Genomic DNA, 14,846 nt, shown 5'->3' on the forward strand with positions numbered 1-14,846 from the left:
AAGAGAGTGACTGAATCAACTCCAGCCCTAATAAAAAAAAGAACTAACCTATTTTACTAAGCTCTTGATGACGCTTTTTCACTGTGACAGGAAGTAGCTCTGCGACACAACGGGTCTCTCCACACACAAGGCCTCGTGGGGACTGGGGGGGAGTCGCCCTTGCTGTCTGCACTGCCTGCAGCAGGTTGGCTTCGGGAATCAGAAACCCTCGACCTGTAAACTTGTCTGGCGGCTCGTAAACTAATGAGAGAACTGGTGTCCCGAAAGGTGGTTTCTCAAAAAAAGAGAAACGTCCCAAGGATCTTTTTTCTGAAATGTAATCCATCCAAGGCAGAAAAACAATACTCAAATAAACTATTTTCCCGAGACATCACAGAAATTTTGAGTCACAGTCTCTGGGAGGTCGGCAGCCACCAATTTAACAAACAAACAAAAACGTACCTTCTACTTGCTTGCCTTTAAAAATGTAAGACTCATGCAACCTGGTTGGTAGGAAAAAAATAGATTAATCCAAAGCGTCCTCAGTCCAAAAGGAGGGGGGATGAAATACGCAGGACTGAAGAGAAAATCAGAAATGGGTAAACTGAGGCCCAAGTAACTAGTGAACTTCCAAAACCGCAGAAATAAGGCAGATGTTGACGAGGGCCTGTAACCGTGCTGCAGCGCATGTAAGTACCTCCACGTTACTCATTACAAACGCAAATCAAACTCCACACCAACTACAGCGGCAGCACTAAGGTTTGTGGAGCTGGACGCAGGGAACATGAACTTGTGCACATGACAGTTGACAGTCAACAGCCCCAACGTGGGGCGGGGGGGGGGGGGGGGGTGGTCGAAGGACAGTAACCAAAGGCCCAGCGGTTCGGGTCACCCTACCGCACGCCGGCGGGACCACGGCAGCTCCAAGCAGATGCGGTAGGATGTGCGTTTTCAATGAGGAACTACACCACCGCCACAAAGTAAAACTGCCTCCCGGGATGTCTCAATGACCGTCGCGTGCGCTCACTGGAAAAAGAAGGCAGTCCTCGGGCCTCTGAGAGCTGGCCAAACACGACGTAACAGACGAAGCGGTAGAGGCGGCCAGACTGAGCTCAGATGCGGGGCTCAGACCCCCATCAGCGCCCGGAGCCAAGTGCAGAACTGGAGACACCACTGTGCCTTCAGGTCACGGTTCCTCCTTAACATCAGGGATAAGAGCAGCTGCTCTGGACAGACTCACTCCCTTCCCGTGGAATGCCGGATCCTCTACAGCGGGCAGAGCGTCAGGTTAGAGAGACCGGAGGCGGCCACTCACACCTCACAAGGTAACCAGGGCACCAACTACCAATGCTCCACCTCCGAACTACAACGATTTTCAGCAGCTTAGGGAAGCGATGAAACACAGCCAGCTGGCGCCTGCCTGAGGCGAGACGTTATGAGCAGTATTTGCGTGCAGCCGGTGTCCACCGTGCCTTTCCTAGCGCTCTTGGGTGCAAACCCCAGGACACACGCCCGAAGGAAGACCACCACCGCACTCCCGCACCGAGCACGCCGACAAGGCTCGGCACCCGCTGGAAATCTCAACGTCACGCAAGTCGTCCGGCTGTGATCTTCGCCAGGAGGATTCCGAAACACCAGGGCGGGGAGGCAGCTTTCCCCCGCCCGGTCCGGCTAGAGGGGAGGCTTCCGCTGGCTCTGGACCACCACACTGGCCCGACAGCACTGGGCCCGGGGCTCGGGGCAGCGTGTTCTCAGCGACCTTCAACAGCAGCTCCCAAGAGGGGTGCCACGCAAGGGGCCTAAGCACCCACCGGGCGGGCTCGGATGGAGACAGTGAGGTCCCTCGGGACAGCCACACGTGGACAGTGCTTCAGAGACGACTTGTGAAGCATTAGGTGTAAGGGATTAAAACAAGAGCCTATTAGCCCCGAGGAAACAAAATCTAAGAATGAGCACGTGCAACCATCCAAGTGCCCATCAACCGATGAGCAGATAAACAAAATGGGTCTATCCACACAACGGATAGCATTCAACCCTGAAAAAGCAGTGAGGCACGGACACATGCTGCAACAGGAATAAACTCTGAGCAGTGGCGCTAAGTGAAGGAGGCCCACCACAGAAGGCCACACATTGGAGGACTGTGTTCGTACGACACGGCCGGGACAAGCACAGGCCGCCCAAGCAGAGGAGCAGGTAGGGCGTGGGGGGGGGGGGGGGGCGGTGGTGGGCAGGGACTGCCGACAAAGGTGCGGGGCTCCTTCGGGAGGTGACGAAACCGTTCTGGAAGCAGAGAGCGGCAATGGGTTGCACGACTGCGTAAGCGTATTAGAAACTATTTTTAAGCGTACACTTCGAAGCAGTGAAATCGTATGATTTTTAAATTAAATCTCAAAAAGCTGTTACTTGAAAAAAATAAGCATATACCATAACACATCATCATCTTATGTAAAGGAAAGACTGCGAAGGGTAAAGTTAAACTTTTCCCACAACCATGGCTTCACACTTAAACAGGAAGGGAGTGTGAGTCCCGCCGACCCCCAGCACCAGCTCAGGAGGAACCGCAGACCAGCACACCCATGGCACCTGTCGGCCACCGGGCACGCAAAGCTACCGCAGTCTGCCGCCGGCTTTGCCCTTCCTTCCCGAATGTGAAAATGTCGATTTTACCTCACTCACACTCTTAAGCGCCTTCTGCTTGTCCTCCGAGCAATGAGGACTGTTAAACAACACGGTGACTGTATCAGAAGACATACTTATAAGAACTGCTACTTTACAGAAGGTAAAGAAAAAACCAAACCCACGTCTTTCTTTCGAAAGGGTTCAGAGCAAAATACAACCACTCACAAAAGAAAGCCAGGTGGAGCCTTACCAGGGCTGCTTTCCCGGGACGACAGAAAATGTTAGATTCAGAGACCCCAAGAAGGCAGAACGCTCAAATGTTCCATTTCACCACAGAGGCCGACTCCAAGCAGCAAAGGGTGCATCGGGCCTTAACTTTAACAGAAAGTTAGATGAATGTGCTTGAAATTAGTTTAGCAGTGACACAGGGGAGGTGGGGAAAACGAGGCACCGTGGTTGTTCAGAAATGTGAAAGCAACAGCCCTAAGGTTACTCACCATAACCTCATTATTGATCAATTTCCCATGGATCAAAGCTCCAAGCAACTACTTAAAAATTAATTTAGAAAACATGAACTCAAACTCAAACTTGGGGCGCCTGGGTGGCTCAGTGGGTTAAGGGTCTGACTCTTGATTTTGGCTCAGGCCACGATCTCATGGTTCATGAGTTCAAGCCGTGCACTGAGCCCTGCGCTGACAGTGCAGAGCCTGCTTGGATTCTCTCTCTCTCTCAAAATAAATAAACATTAAAAACAAAACAAAACAAAACACAAAACAGGAGTATTTCACTCCATAACAGCGTGCCTGGCTTAAGTCTGCACTCCCTGCACATGCTGTGGGCACGTCAAGTGTGACCTCACGTAGCCCCCCGACAAGCCCAGGAGGCAGGTAAGCTACCTCTACTCCAGCAGGGAAACACCAGGAGGAGGGAGGGTTCTGGCCAAGGTCACACAGCTGGCCAGCTGGCCGTGTGTGGGCAGGGGTGGGGGCGGACTAGCCCTTCATGTCATCAGAGGAGTTTCTCACCAGACAGAAAGGCTCTCTTCGAGAGCGTATTTTCATTCCAGGGCTAGCGCCTGCCCCACCAAAATCATCATCGCCATCTTCCGCTTCTGACAAGTGATGAGTCTGCACACACAAAAGAATCCCCTTCAAGAGCTGATTATGCCTGGACAAACAGCCCCAGACGCTGGTGCACCGCACCCAAAGAGAAGGCAACAGCATGTGGAACTGACCACAAGGGACTGAAATCCCACAAACAGGTGACATGCCACTGGCACCCCAAGAGCCTAGCGAGCCCCCTACGGACGACCACAGCGCTTTCCCTTTGTTGTAGCTGAAACACCGTTTTCCTGCCCAGTGCACATCATGCGATTCAGAGTCACTTGAACACACATTTAGGAAAAAAACCACAGTCTCAGATCAACGCCACCAAAAACAGATAAGACTTAGATTAAAGCCAACAGAGGCACCACAACCACATCTTAGAGAAAAACACGGAAGAAAAATAAGCCACAATCCGGGGTTGAGAGACAGCTGAACACCACCAGCAGCAGAGCAGAGAGCACAGGAGTGTTAGGTGAAGACAGCTCAGACCCCGTGCAGAAGGTACCGGGCAGCACTCGAGCCGACAGCAACCTCTCCAGGGAGAGTCCCAGGGTGATATCCACACACGCCACCCTGGGTCACAGAGAAACCCTTCCTCTCTCTGCACCGCTTTGGCACTGGGTCCCAGGGGGCTGGGAAAAAGGAGCTGGAGCCCCGAACGCTTGGTGTTTACATAGTTTTGAAACATGTAGAGGAAAGTTCACGTTTCTGAGGGAATGACCACGATGCCCTTCCTGCTTAGCTTGGAGACGGGGACGGTTAACCTCACATTCCTTAGGAGACCAACACCCTGGGGACTCGGGCAGATCTGCCCCGACAAAGGCAGGAGGACCTCCAGGAAACAGCCGTCTGGCAGGCGTCCAAGGCCCCGCGGGACAGCCACCACCCCACCGGGGAAAGGACACCTAGGCCGCGGGGACTCCCCGCAGCGCGCCCATCTCCCCCTCGACCGCGGCTTCCTTTCCTGCTAATAAACACCAGATTTTGGAGAAACCAAGGCGACACAAGGTATAACTTCTGTCGCCCAAAGGGGACGATGAAGGGGACAAAAGCGTTCTCGCGTGTCCAGCCGCAGACGTGAGAGAAAGGCACAAAGGGGCCGCGAACTCTGACTGCACACGCCGGCCCGCAGCCCAGGGGGCTCCCCGGCGACCTCCGCGCGCCAGGCGGGTGCGACCGCCCACGAGGGGCCCTGGGGGAGGGGGGTAGTGGGGTGGGGAGAGGCTGAGGGCGCGCACCTTGTGGCAGGCCGGGCAGGTGGGCAGCGCGCTCTTGCCGCCGTGGCCCCCGCCGCCGCCGCCACCGCCGCCGCCGCCGCTGCTCAGGCTGCTCTGGATCTGCGTGAGCTCCTGGCGCAGCACCTGCTTCTGGTGGAAGCTGAAGGCCGGGTGGTTGGAGGCCATGGTGAAGAGCAGCAGGAACTCATCGCCCGTGCGGCCCTCGTTGAGCTGCAGCCCGTAGTTGTGGATGATGGAGTCGATGTGCGTGAGCGTGCGGTACAGCACGCCCGCCGCCTCGCGCTGCTCCGAGCCCAGCAGCGCCAGCGACACCAGGAGCTTGCTGCGCACCACCTCGTCGGTCAGGTTGGTGAGGCTGCCCAGGTCGGCCGGGTTGTTGGCCTTGATCTCCGAGTCGCGCAGCGAGTGGTAGTCCTTGCGGGCCAGGTCCTCGAGGCACGAGCCGAGGAAGCGCAGCTCGAGCGGGATGCACAGGTCCAGCAGGCCGCACAGGAACTCCACGCGCTGCGGCGACGGCAGCTCCGAGAACCAGCGGTACACGCCGTCCCTCTGCAGCGGGCAGCGCTTCTCCACCATGCTGCCGCCCGCGCCGCGCCGCGCCCCGGGGCCGGGGGCCGCCGGCCGGGGCCGGGGGCGCGGGCGGGCGCGGGCGGGGGGCGCAGGGGCCCGGGGCGCGCCGGGACCGGGGGCGCGCGGACCGGGGCCGGGCGAGGGCGGGCGGGCGCCGCGGGCCGCGCCGGGGCCGGGGGCGCGCGGCGCGGGCGGGACCCCCGCCAGGGGCCGGCGGGAGGGCGCGCGCGAGGCGCCGGGGGGGCCCGGGGCGGCCGGGGCGGCCGGGGGCGGCGAGCGGCCGCGGGCCCCCCGCTCACGGGCGGGCTCCTGGCCCGCGCCCGTCCCCAGCGGCGGCCGGTGCGCGGCGGCGGCGGCGGCCGCTCCTCGTCGTCGTCGTCGTCGTCGCCCGGGAGGCGGCCGCCCCCATCTCCCCCCGCGCCGCAGGGTCTGTCACTGCGGGCCGCCCCCCGCCGGAGCCGCCCGGGCCATGCCTCCTCCTTCTCCTCCTCCTCCTCCTCCGCCTCCTCCTTCTCCGCCGCCGCCGCCGCCGCCGCCGCCGCGCCTGGGCCGGCCGGCCGTTGCCGGGTCGGAGGCCGCGGGCGGCGGGCGGGAGGGCGGGCGCGTCGGGAGCGGCGGGCGGGCGCGGGGCGCGCAGGGACTCGCGGGCGCAGCGGCAGCGGCGGCGGAGGGATCTGCGCCGGCACTCGCTCGGCCTCGCGCTTCGGCCTCCCCGGTCCGCGGACGGATCCGGGCCGAGCGCGGCCGCGTTCGCTGCTGACGGGCGCCGGGACGAGGCGCAAGTGGGCGGGGTGGCCGCCTCTCGCGACAGCCGCGCCGGCCAGGCCCGCCCCTCCCGCTGATTGGCTCGGGCTGCCCCTTCTCGGCCCGTGATTGTTCCGGGTCCCCAATCCGATTAGCCCCCGCCCCGTCCACGCCTCCCCGGGGCTGTCGATCACGCTGGAGCCGCCCCGTCCCGCCCCGCGGCGACCGGAGGGGCGGCGCGGCGGAAAACCCGGGGCGGATTCCTGGTCGCTTTTGTTCCCGCAGATCAGCGCGCAGTATTGTTTGAGGTGAAAGCCGGGCGTCCGACCTTCCCGCTTGACTCCCGGGCGTCGCCGTAGGGAGGAAGAGAGTATCTCCGAAAAGCTGCTGGAGCGGGGGCTCCGGAGACCCGAGCCGTGACGCGGTTTTCCCTCAGCGAGGCTGTGTGACCTTGGCCGAGTCGCTTGGCCTCTCTGAGCCCCGGGCGCCTCCTTGGAAACCGAGGGTAACCCTCACCGCCCCGGGGAGCGGGAGGGGGCTCGCGAGAAGGTCGCGAGCTCGCAGATGGCCTGCGCCCGCCCTGGCGAGCCGGCCGGCCCGCCTTGGGGTGACAAGGGAGCAGCTCTCTCCGCAGACCTCGCCAGATGCGGCCATTGTTAAGTCAGCCGGCTGCCAGCGCGCGAGGACCCCGGGGCACGAGCAATGCCCCCTCCCCTCCTGGCCTGTGCGCGGCCCCGACCGCAGGTGGAGGGGAGGCGGGGGCACCCGACCCCCGTGAGTCCTACAGCGGCAGGCCCGGCCCCGCAGCAGTGGTCCGTTCTCCCTGCCCTTCCCCCCTGGGTGCCGTCTTTTGACTTCTGGCGACCTACGACTCATCTGTGCGTGCCAGGCTCTGAGGCCCTGCCCTGCCCGCCCCGTGGAGCCTACACCCTGGTTCTGGGCAGCACACAAGAGCAAGGCACTTGAATAAACGCATGCATTTCTGCAGGACGTGGTCCAAGGTGCTGGAAACTTCCTAGCAAGACATTCGCCAGCCTTGGGACCTCAAGGCTGAACAGACTTTGCAGAGCCACTCTAGGGAGAGAAGGAAAATGTGCTTCCCACTCCCTGACCCCTCTCCACGCCTTGGGCAAAATTTCCCAGAGCCACCACGGTGTTCTTGGTCAGTGAAGGGAGGAGCAGGCAGTTGAAAATCCACATAGGCAGGAGGGGTGAGGCTGGTCCCCGTTGGGTCTCCCTGCCTCACTTCCCGGGTACAGTCTACTGTCTACAAGTAACCACATCAATCCTTGTTCACTCTGACCTCACCTTTTCAAGTCATTCCAGGGAAGTAGCCACATTCCAAAAGCTACCATAGGAGAAAGTAAAATAATATGGAAATCAGGGCAAGTCAACACGTTTGCCTCCTATTGGTTAATTAGGTTCCTTGGAGCAGAAAGATCTTGGGACCTTATGGCGCTGAGGTTCCTCCAGGGCAGCCCCACCAGGGTGTGAAACCTCCAAGCTGTGGTGTCAAGCTGACCTTCGTTCCAGTCCCAGCTCTGGCCAGCTCTGTGACCTTGGCCCTTCACCCAACCATTCCAAGCCTCAGTTTCCTCATCTATAAAAGGAAACCCGCAATCCTACTCCCGGCAGCTAGCAGAGATGCTAACCGGCCCTGGACAGCTGGGGAAATTGAACCACAAGTAACGATCGAGGTCCCCCAGCTCCTGACTGCCTTCTTGTCCCTTTTTTGCTCTGCCGTTTGCTATTTAACGTGTGTACTGGACAGCTTATGGATTAGGGTGTCCTTGTAATAGAAAAGAACAAGCAGAGACTCCCGGTGGAGAAGGCCATGTGAAGACAGAAGCAGAGATTTGGAGCCAGGGGTCGCCTGGAGTCACCAGGAGCTAGAAGAGGCAGGAAAGATCTTCCCCTGCAGTCTCTGGAGGGAGTGTAGCCATGGGACACCTTGACTTCGGACTTCTGACTGCGGGAGAACACTTCCATCGTGTTAAGCCCGCAGTTGTTTGCTGTGGCCACTCCAGGACAGTCTTACAAGTCTCATTTCCCCTCATCCGTACTCCAGCTCAGTTTAATCCAGCTCAGTGGATAATAAACCACTACCCTGCGGGAGCACACCCCACAAAGGGTTTGGGGGCCTCCAAGAAGAATGACACCCAGCTCCTCGACTTTAAGGAACAGACGCCTGGACTCCTGTTCTGGAAGCCGATGGCCGCCCATCTGTGGGAGCTTTCTCTCAGCACACGGTTCCCTTCCCCAGGAAACAGCCAGGAGCCTCCTGGAGGCTACAGTGGACGGTGACCTGCCAGTCCCTCTGAATGCTAGAAATGCTGTCTCTCGGGGCTGGCCATGCGGCTGTGGTTTTCTCAGCCAGCTGCTGCCCAGGGCTCCTTCCCTAAAACAGCCTCCAGCCCCAAGCTGTTTGGAGCTGGTCCCTTTCCCTGACTTCAGGTGGGACTTGAACGTTTCTCCACCTTCTACAGAGTGGAGGGCCTGAGGATCTGTGGGAGGAGGCCGGGGAGGGGAGCTCAGTGTAAGTCAGAGGGTAGGGCGTTCCTCCACGTGATCAAAGGGGCTGTAGGTAAAAGGGAAGCAGGCCGGGTGTTCAGATGAGAAGAGATTCCCGGTACAACGCTGTGTGGGACAGCAAAACTCACTCCCAGGAGTGAACATACCTGCCACGTGCCTAACTCGGGCCAGGGACCGACAGTACAGTGGGCCCTGCCCTCTGCAGCTTGCGGTCTAGGGCCAAACGATATGTCTGTCTATGTTTTCCAAAGGACTGGAGTGGAGTATAAATTAATACTATTGTTGAGAAAGAGAGAGAGACTTGGGATTCACCCCAAATGCCCCAGAGAAGCGATTTTGCAATGAGGATGGGCTGTGCCTGGGATGACTTCCTGTGTCTGAAGGGATACGGAGTTGCCGCGGTCCTGGAATGCGGCTGAGGCGAGAGCTCGGCCACCTGGACTCCAAGTCCAGCGCCCGGCCCCCATCGCCCCGCTTCTCCGTTCTCGCGTAGAACCCAAGCCTAGGGGAGGAGCCTGGAGGCCACGTTGTGGTAGGAAAATGAAAACAGAGTGCGGGTCGCGAGTCCCATCAGCAGGAGAAGTCCTTGAACAGTGGGGCAGAAGTACACCCAGGCTCCCTCCTGGATCCGCCACTTTACCTTCCCTTCAGGGTCTGTCGAGGGGTGTGCCTGGTCTCCAGTTGGAGACACGTGCTGATGTGCGTTTTTCCTTTACCCAAGGCCCTGTGTTTCTGACACAGAAAACAAAGGGACCCCAAACCCCTTCTGTGCAGGGCTTACGAAGTAGGTCCCTGATCTCACTGATGGCATCATTGCTCGGTGCCTCAGCCCCTGATAGCCTCTCGTGATGGCCATAGCTCTGTGAGCCTGCTTCTGAACTGCTGTCACTGTTCACGTTTTACAGATGGAAAGGTCATCGTGGGCCCAGGGCCATGCAAGTTTGTACGCGTTGGAACCAGATTCTGACCTGAGTCAGTTGCCCAGGATCTGCCCCTCCCGGAGGAAAGCATAAAGGTAACTTGTTTATTCGTTATTTCTGCAAACCAGAGGCTCCAGCCATTATCTGTTATCTGCCGCATGCCAGTTTTCCTTAGCCGTGGCCTCCCACAAAGTCCACCTGGAGTCGTAAACGGGCGGTTGTCCCAAACGATGCCTGGCGCTGATTCTGCACAGACACACATTTTCCTCCAGGGCAGACTTGCTTTCTTAGGTGTCTGTGGCCTTGGGCTAGGTGCCGTTGCCACAGCCGGAATTACCTGGGCTCTTATTTGAGATGGTGGTTCCTCAGCCTGACCCCGGGTACGGATCCAGACTCCCTGGGGGTGGGGTCTTGGACGCCACATTTCACCAGCTCCCGTGTGACCCTTGTGTGCACCTCGTGGAGACGTTTTGCTGTCAGGCTTCCGGTGTGCTGCTTTGGACCGAATGATAGCAACCACCAAAATAATCAGTTAAGTCCATATCACAGGCCTACACCTTGACCGGGATCCTCCCTGTTACAGATGGGGAAGCTGAGGCACCATCCGGGGCTCGTGGGTTCTCGACAAGTCCTGAGCCTTATTTGTGTCGTATGTCTGTTCAGTTTTCACATTTGTTCGTTTCCCACACCACAATTAACTCACTGCTGCTTTTGGTTTTGTGCGTTTTCTCTTTCCACCTTGGAAATTTCCAAGCATACCCAAGAGTCAGTCGACTAGTGTAGTGATTCCCTGCGTCCCTACTGCCCAGCTTCCTCAACGGTGACATTTTGCCATTCCTGGTTCATCTGTTTCCCCCACCCTGCTCTAGCATATGTACATAATTCTTCTGGACTATTTTAAAGCAAGTAAGTTTTGGATTTTATATATATAAGTAATCGATAATATACATATATATTGTTTTGCCAGGTCATGAGATAATGCATGCTCCTTGTTCAGAGATTATATCTCACTAGAAAATGATATAGAACTCACAAAGAATCTCACTTCTCAGTCATAACCAACGTCAACATTTGAAAGTACATCTTCCTAGACACTGTTGTATTCATATGCATTTATGCACACCTATTTTTACAGGAGCAGTCTACTCTCCACAAAAATAGGGCTGTTCTCCACATTTTGCGATCTCTTCTTTCCACTTAACAACATATCCCAGATGTCTTCGCCTGTCACGGACTCTCTTCCAAGTCCTGGTTTTCAAGGGCAGCCCAGAATCCCTTTGTTTGGGCGTACCGCAAAATGTTCTACTAATCCCCTATTGCTGGCCATTCAGATTATTTCTGTTCTGCTGGCTGAGTTTCAGAAGGCAGTTCTGCTTATCCTGGACCTTGCACCAGGCTGAAACCCGACCTGCCTCCTCCAGATCCCCCATGCGTTTCCGAGAAGTGCGAGCAGGGCTAAAGCGGAGGAGCTGGATTGCTTCCCACTGCCATCCCAATCAAGGCTTCACCGCCTGGCTTGAAGTCTCAAGATACAGAACACACCCAGACTCAAGTCGGGGTGAAAAACACATTTCAAAGGCAGGTAACGTATTGTTTGGGTGACTAGGTGTAACTCTGAAATATGGGAGGATTCTTTTTAAACAAACACACCAGAGCTCACCCAGCCCAGTCAAGCTTCCTCCTTCAAGATGCTCACCCCAGAAGGCCAGCTCCTGTTGTGATAAAACTATGATTGCTTGAAAATATACATGCGAACTCCTCTTTTGAAGCTGCCCCCACAGTCTGTGTAAATAGTTTTTGGAGACACTGTAGGCCAGGAAGTCTTTGTGCTTCAAGGTGGATTGACATCTGGAAACAGTCCGTACTGCAGACAGAAGAGTCTACTATGTCTGGTTTGAGCAGAAACAGATTTATGAAGTTACAGCAGGGGCCTCAGAGTGTCTGGCAGGATTGGAGAACAGATGTGGACACCATTTTTGTATCTTCCTCTTTTTTTTTTAATGAATTGCCTGTTCATGTTTTCTGCACATTTTTCTATCAGGTTTTGGGTCTTTGTTTCTGTCAATTCCTAAGAGTTCTTTATATATTAGAGCTATAAAAGCCCTTTATCTGTGATTTATGTTGAAAATATTCTGTCCCAGTTTGTCAGTTGCCTTTGACTTCATTTATTGTGTTTTTACCTTGAAAAAAAGTGTATTTTTGTGATCATTTTTTGCATCTGGATTTTAAGTGGTGGTTAGAAGACCCCTCCCTACACCCAGGTTATAAACAAATTAATCTGTGTTCTCTTGTACTATGTATATGGTTTCATTTTTTTTTTTCATGTTCAGGTCCCTGAACCATTTGGAGTTTATTCTTATGCACAGTATGAGGTATTTGCTTTTGAAACCCAGTTTTATTAAATGTATCAATTACACCAGGGGTTGCAAATTAAAATGCTTTAAGGCCAGGCAGAAAGTAAATGAGTGAAGGTAGGTGGTATAATAAAATAGGGTGAGGTTTGTAGGTGGTCAGGGATTAGATTTAAAGCACACACACACACACACACACACACACACACACACTGGGTGTGTTAGTTTCCTATTGCTGCCATAGATAAATTATCACAAACTTCGTGGCTTATAACTACAGCATCTATCCTCTCATGGCCCCGGAGATTAGAAGTTTGGAATCCAGGGGCAGGGGGGCAAGGTAGGCTCCTTCTTAAGGCTCTGGTTAAGAATATATCCCAGGCCTCTCTCCCAGCTTCTGGTCGCTGCTGGCAATCCTTGGTGCTCCTCGGCTGTAGCCACATCACTCCAGCCTCTGCCTCCGTCTTCAGGTGGTTGCCTTCCTATCTCTGTGTCCAATTCTGTGTCCACCTCTTCTGACAAAGACCCCAGGCATTGGGTTCGAGGCCCACCCGATCCAGTGTGACCTCATTTGATTACATCTGCAAAGACCCTATTTCCAAATAACGTCACATTCATAGGTGCCAGGTAGACCTGAATTTGGGGGGGGACATCACTCAACCCAGAAGAGTGAGGGAAAAGCAGAGCTCTCTGGAGCCCCCCGCAGCCTGCGTGCTCAGAGCTTGGGCCCCTTATGCTGCTGTTGGGGTCATCTACACCTAGTAATAACGAGTCGCTGTATTTGGAAACTCGTCACACTTCATTCTGAGAATCAGTCTTGAAAAGCATTGACAGATTGTCACTCGAAAATGCCCTGAAAAAAAGGAAAAAGAAATCTGATGGCCAATTCTTCCAAATGTGAATAGATGGCCTGCCCACAGCCAGTAGATAACAAGTTTGTTCAGTATGAATATTAGGGCTTCCCCTTGGAGGCCAGGTCTCTTGTTACGTTTTTTCCTTCAGAGTAAGAGGTGAATTTCTACAGATTCCTCTGTGCTGAAAGAGGGCCCATTTCATACCAGAGAAGGAGGAAGGTGGTGTCTCCTCTGCCTAGAGATGGGGGAGGGGGCTCTCTTGCAGCTACTGTCCCTGTCAGACCTCCCAGGGTAGGCAGAATTCCCAGTCTTTGCTTATCTAAACACTAATCTAAGTGAAGAGATTTTGCAGACGTAAAGTCCCAAGTCAGGTGACCTTGACACACAGAGATTATCTGGGTGGGCCTGGCATAATCAGGTGAGCCTTAAAAGTAGAGAGTTTCCTCTGGCTGCTGGCAGAAGGGGTGTCAGCAGCGTTAGAAGCGTCAGGAAGACATATGGTATCATTGCTGCTTATAAAACAGACAGGGCCGCATGGGAAGGAAGAAAAAGGTGGTCCTGACCTATAGCCAGTAGGACACAGAGACCTCAGACCTGTAGCCTCAAGGAGGTAGATTCTGCCACAGGCAAGAACCCAGCCACCAAAACCTTGACTTCTGCCCATTAGACTCTGAGCAGAGATTCCGATGGGTCTGTTCAGATTTCTGGCCCACAGAACTTCCAGATGATACATGGGTATTGTTTTAAGCCTCTAAGTTTGTGGTGACTGGTTATACAGCAGTACAAATTAATCTACCTCTGCTTTTGTTGAAGGTCTGGGGGCAGGGACACTAAGAATGGGGAGGGAAAATGGAGACGTGGATTGGATAATCCCATTCTCCCTCCTGCTGCACCCTCCCACCCACCCATGAGAATTTCAGGCCCTTGCGTGAGACATAGAGACACCAAATGAATGGGGCTTGGGGTGTCCTTGGTGGCTTCAGAGGTTGATGGAAATCAGACATATGTCCCCTCTTCTTGTGCTTAAGCAGTTACTGAAGACGAGGGAGATTGGTGGGTCTAACCACATTTTATCCTGGTGTTTTATAGGTTCGTAGGACCAGGAGGAATCCTGGTATTTAACATAATTAACATAATCAATTCCCCCTTTGGGGTAACATCCCGGAAAATTGCATCCTGCCTGCCCCCCCCCCCAAAAAAAGCAAGTGGCAAAGTTTTTTCTCTAGGTGCACCTAGCTTTGGGCAAGTCACTTCCCCCTCCCAGGAGCTCCTACTCATAGACTTGGAGGCAGCGGGCATGAAACATGTGGCTTTTAGCAGGTGCTCAATAAACGTTAGCAGTTGGGTTGTTATGACCGTCAAGTGTAACGCCTGTTGCACTTGACCCCACCCCCATGTCGCTAAGCTGCATGACCCAGGGCAGCTCTTCCAAGTGCCCTTTCCTCATCCTGTCACAAAAGTGAGGACTAGAGAAGGAGCTCGCACAGCTCCGGCCACACAGGCACTTCACCCGGGCACAGGTGCCCGCTGCCAGAGCAGAGCCTTGCCTGGAAAGGTAACCCCAGGAGCCCTGAGCATTGAGAGGCCACGTGGATGGCAAGTGCTAGGTTTCGGGGGGGGGGTTAAGGTCCGTGCTGAGCAGGGCAGTTCAGGGGCTTGAAAACCATTTTGTCTCTGGCAGGCTCTGGGACTCCTGTGTCCCAGAAAACCCTCCGGCGGGAGGAGGAGAGGTGAGTGCCTGCAGCAGAGGACTCTGGAGGGCCTCTGATGGAGAGGGGGTGTGAGGAAGGAGCAGAGGGGTCAGAAAGGCCCTACTCAGGCAAGGCTGGCCCAAGGCCGTGGGAGCAGAGGTGTGGGGGGAGGGTCTAATCTTGGAAGAAGGCATCTTTGTCCCTCTAAAGGGAACAGGTGTGGTCCTTTACCTTCCCTCGCA

The 14,846-nt window shown here is 55.5% G+C and overlaps 2 protein-coding genes across 9 annotated transcripts in view; one reads left to right on the forward strand and one right to left on the reverse strand.

The window, feature by feature from the left end:
• Window positions 1–5,550, reverse strand: part of ZCCHC14 (zinc finger CCHC-type containing 14) — a 56,221-nt gene extending 50,671 nt beyond the window's left edge. For all 3 annotated transcript variants that reach the window (XR_007149500.1, XM_047846207.1, XM_047846206.1), the window contains exon 1: window positions 4,943–5,550. Coding sequence is in view for 2 of the 3 variants with exons in the window: in XM_047846207.1 (XP_047702163.1) it covers window positions 4,943–5,518 (576 nt within the window). In the remaining variant the exon portion in view is untranslated. The remainder of the gene's footprint in view (window positions 1–4,942) is intronic.
• Window positions 5,551–6,487: 937 nt separating this feature from the next.
• Window positions 6,488–14,846, forward strand: part of JPH3 (junctophilin 3) — a 157,076-nt gene continuing 148,717 nt past the window's right edge. The window contains exons 1-3 of one of the 6 annotated variants that reach the window (XR_007149507.1): window positions 6,488–6,564; window positions 9,694–9,803; window positions 10,844–11,290. The gene's annotated coding sequence lies outside the window, so the exon portion shown is untranslated. Of the gene's footprint in view, window positions 8,711–8,733; window positions 9,321–9,693; window positions 9,804–10,843; window positions 11,291–14,846 lie in introns of those variants that run through there. The other 5 variants (XR_007149502.1, XR_007149503.1, XR_007149506.1 and 2 more) reach the window with 5 other exon arrangements.

The sequence above is a fragment of the Prionailurus viverrinus genome, unplaced genomic scaffold, assembly GCF_022837055.1.
Source record: "Prionailurus viverrinus isolate Anna unplaced genomic scaffold, UM_Priviv_1.0 scaffold_38, whole genome shotgun sequence".
NCBI classification, from domain to species: domain Eukaryota; kingdom Metazoa; phylum Chordata; class Mammalia; order Carnivora; family Felidae; genus Prionailurus; species Prionailurus viverrinus.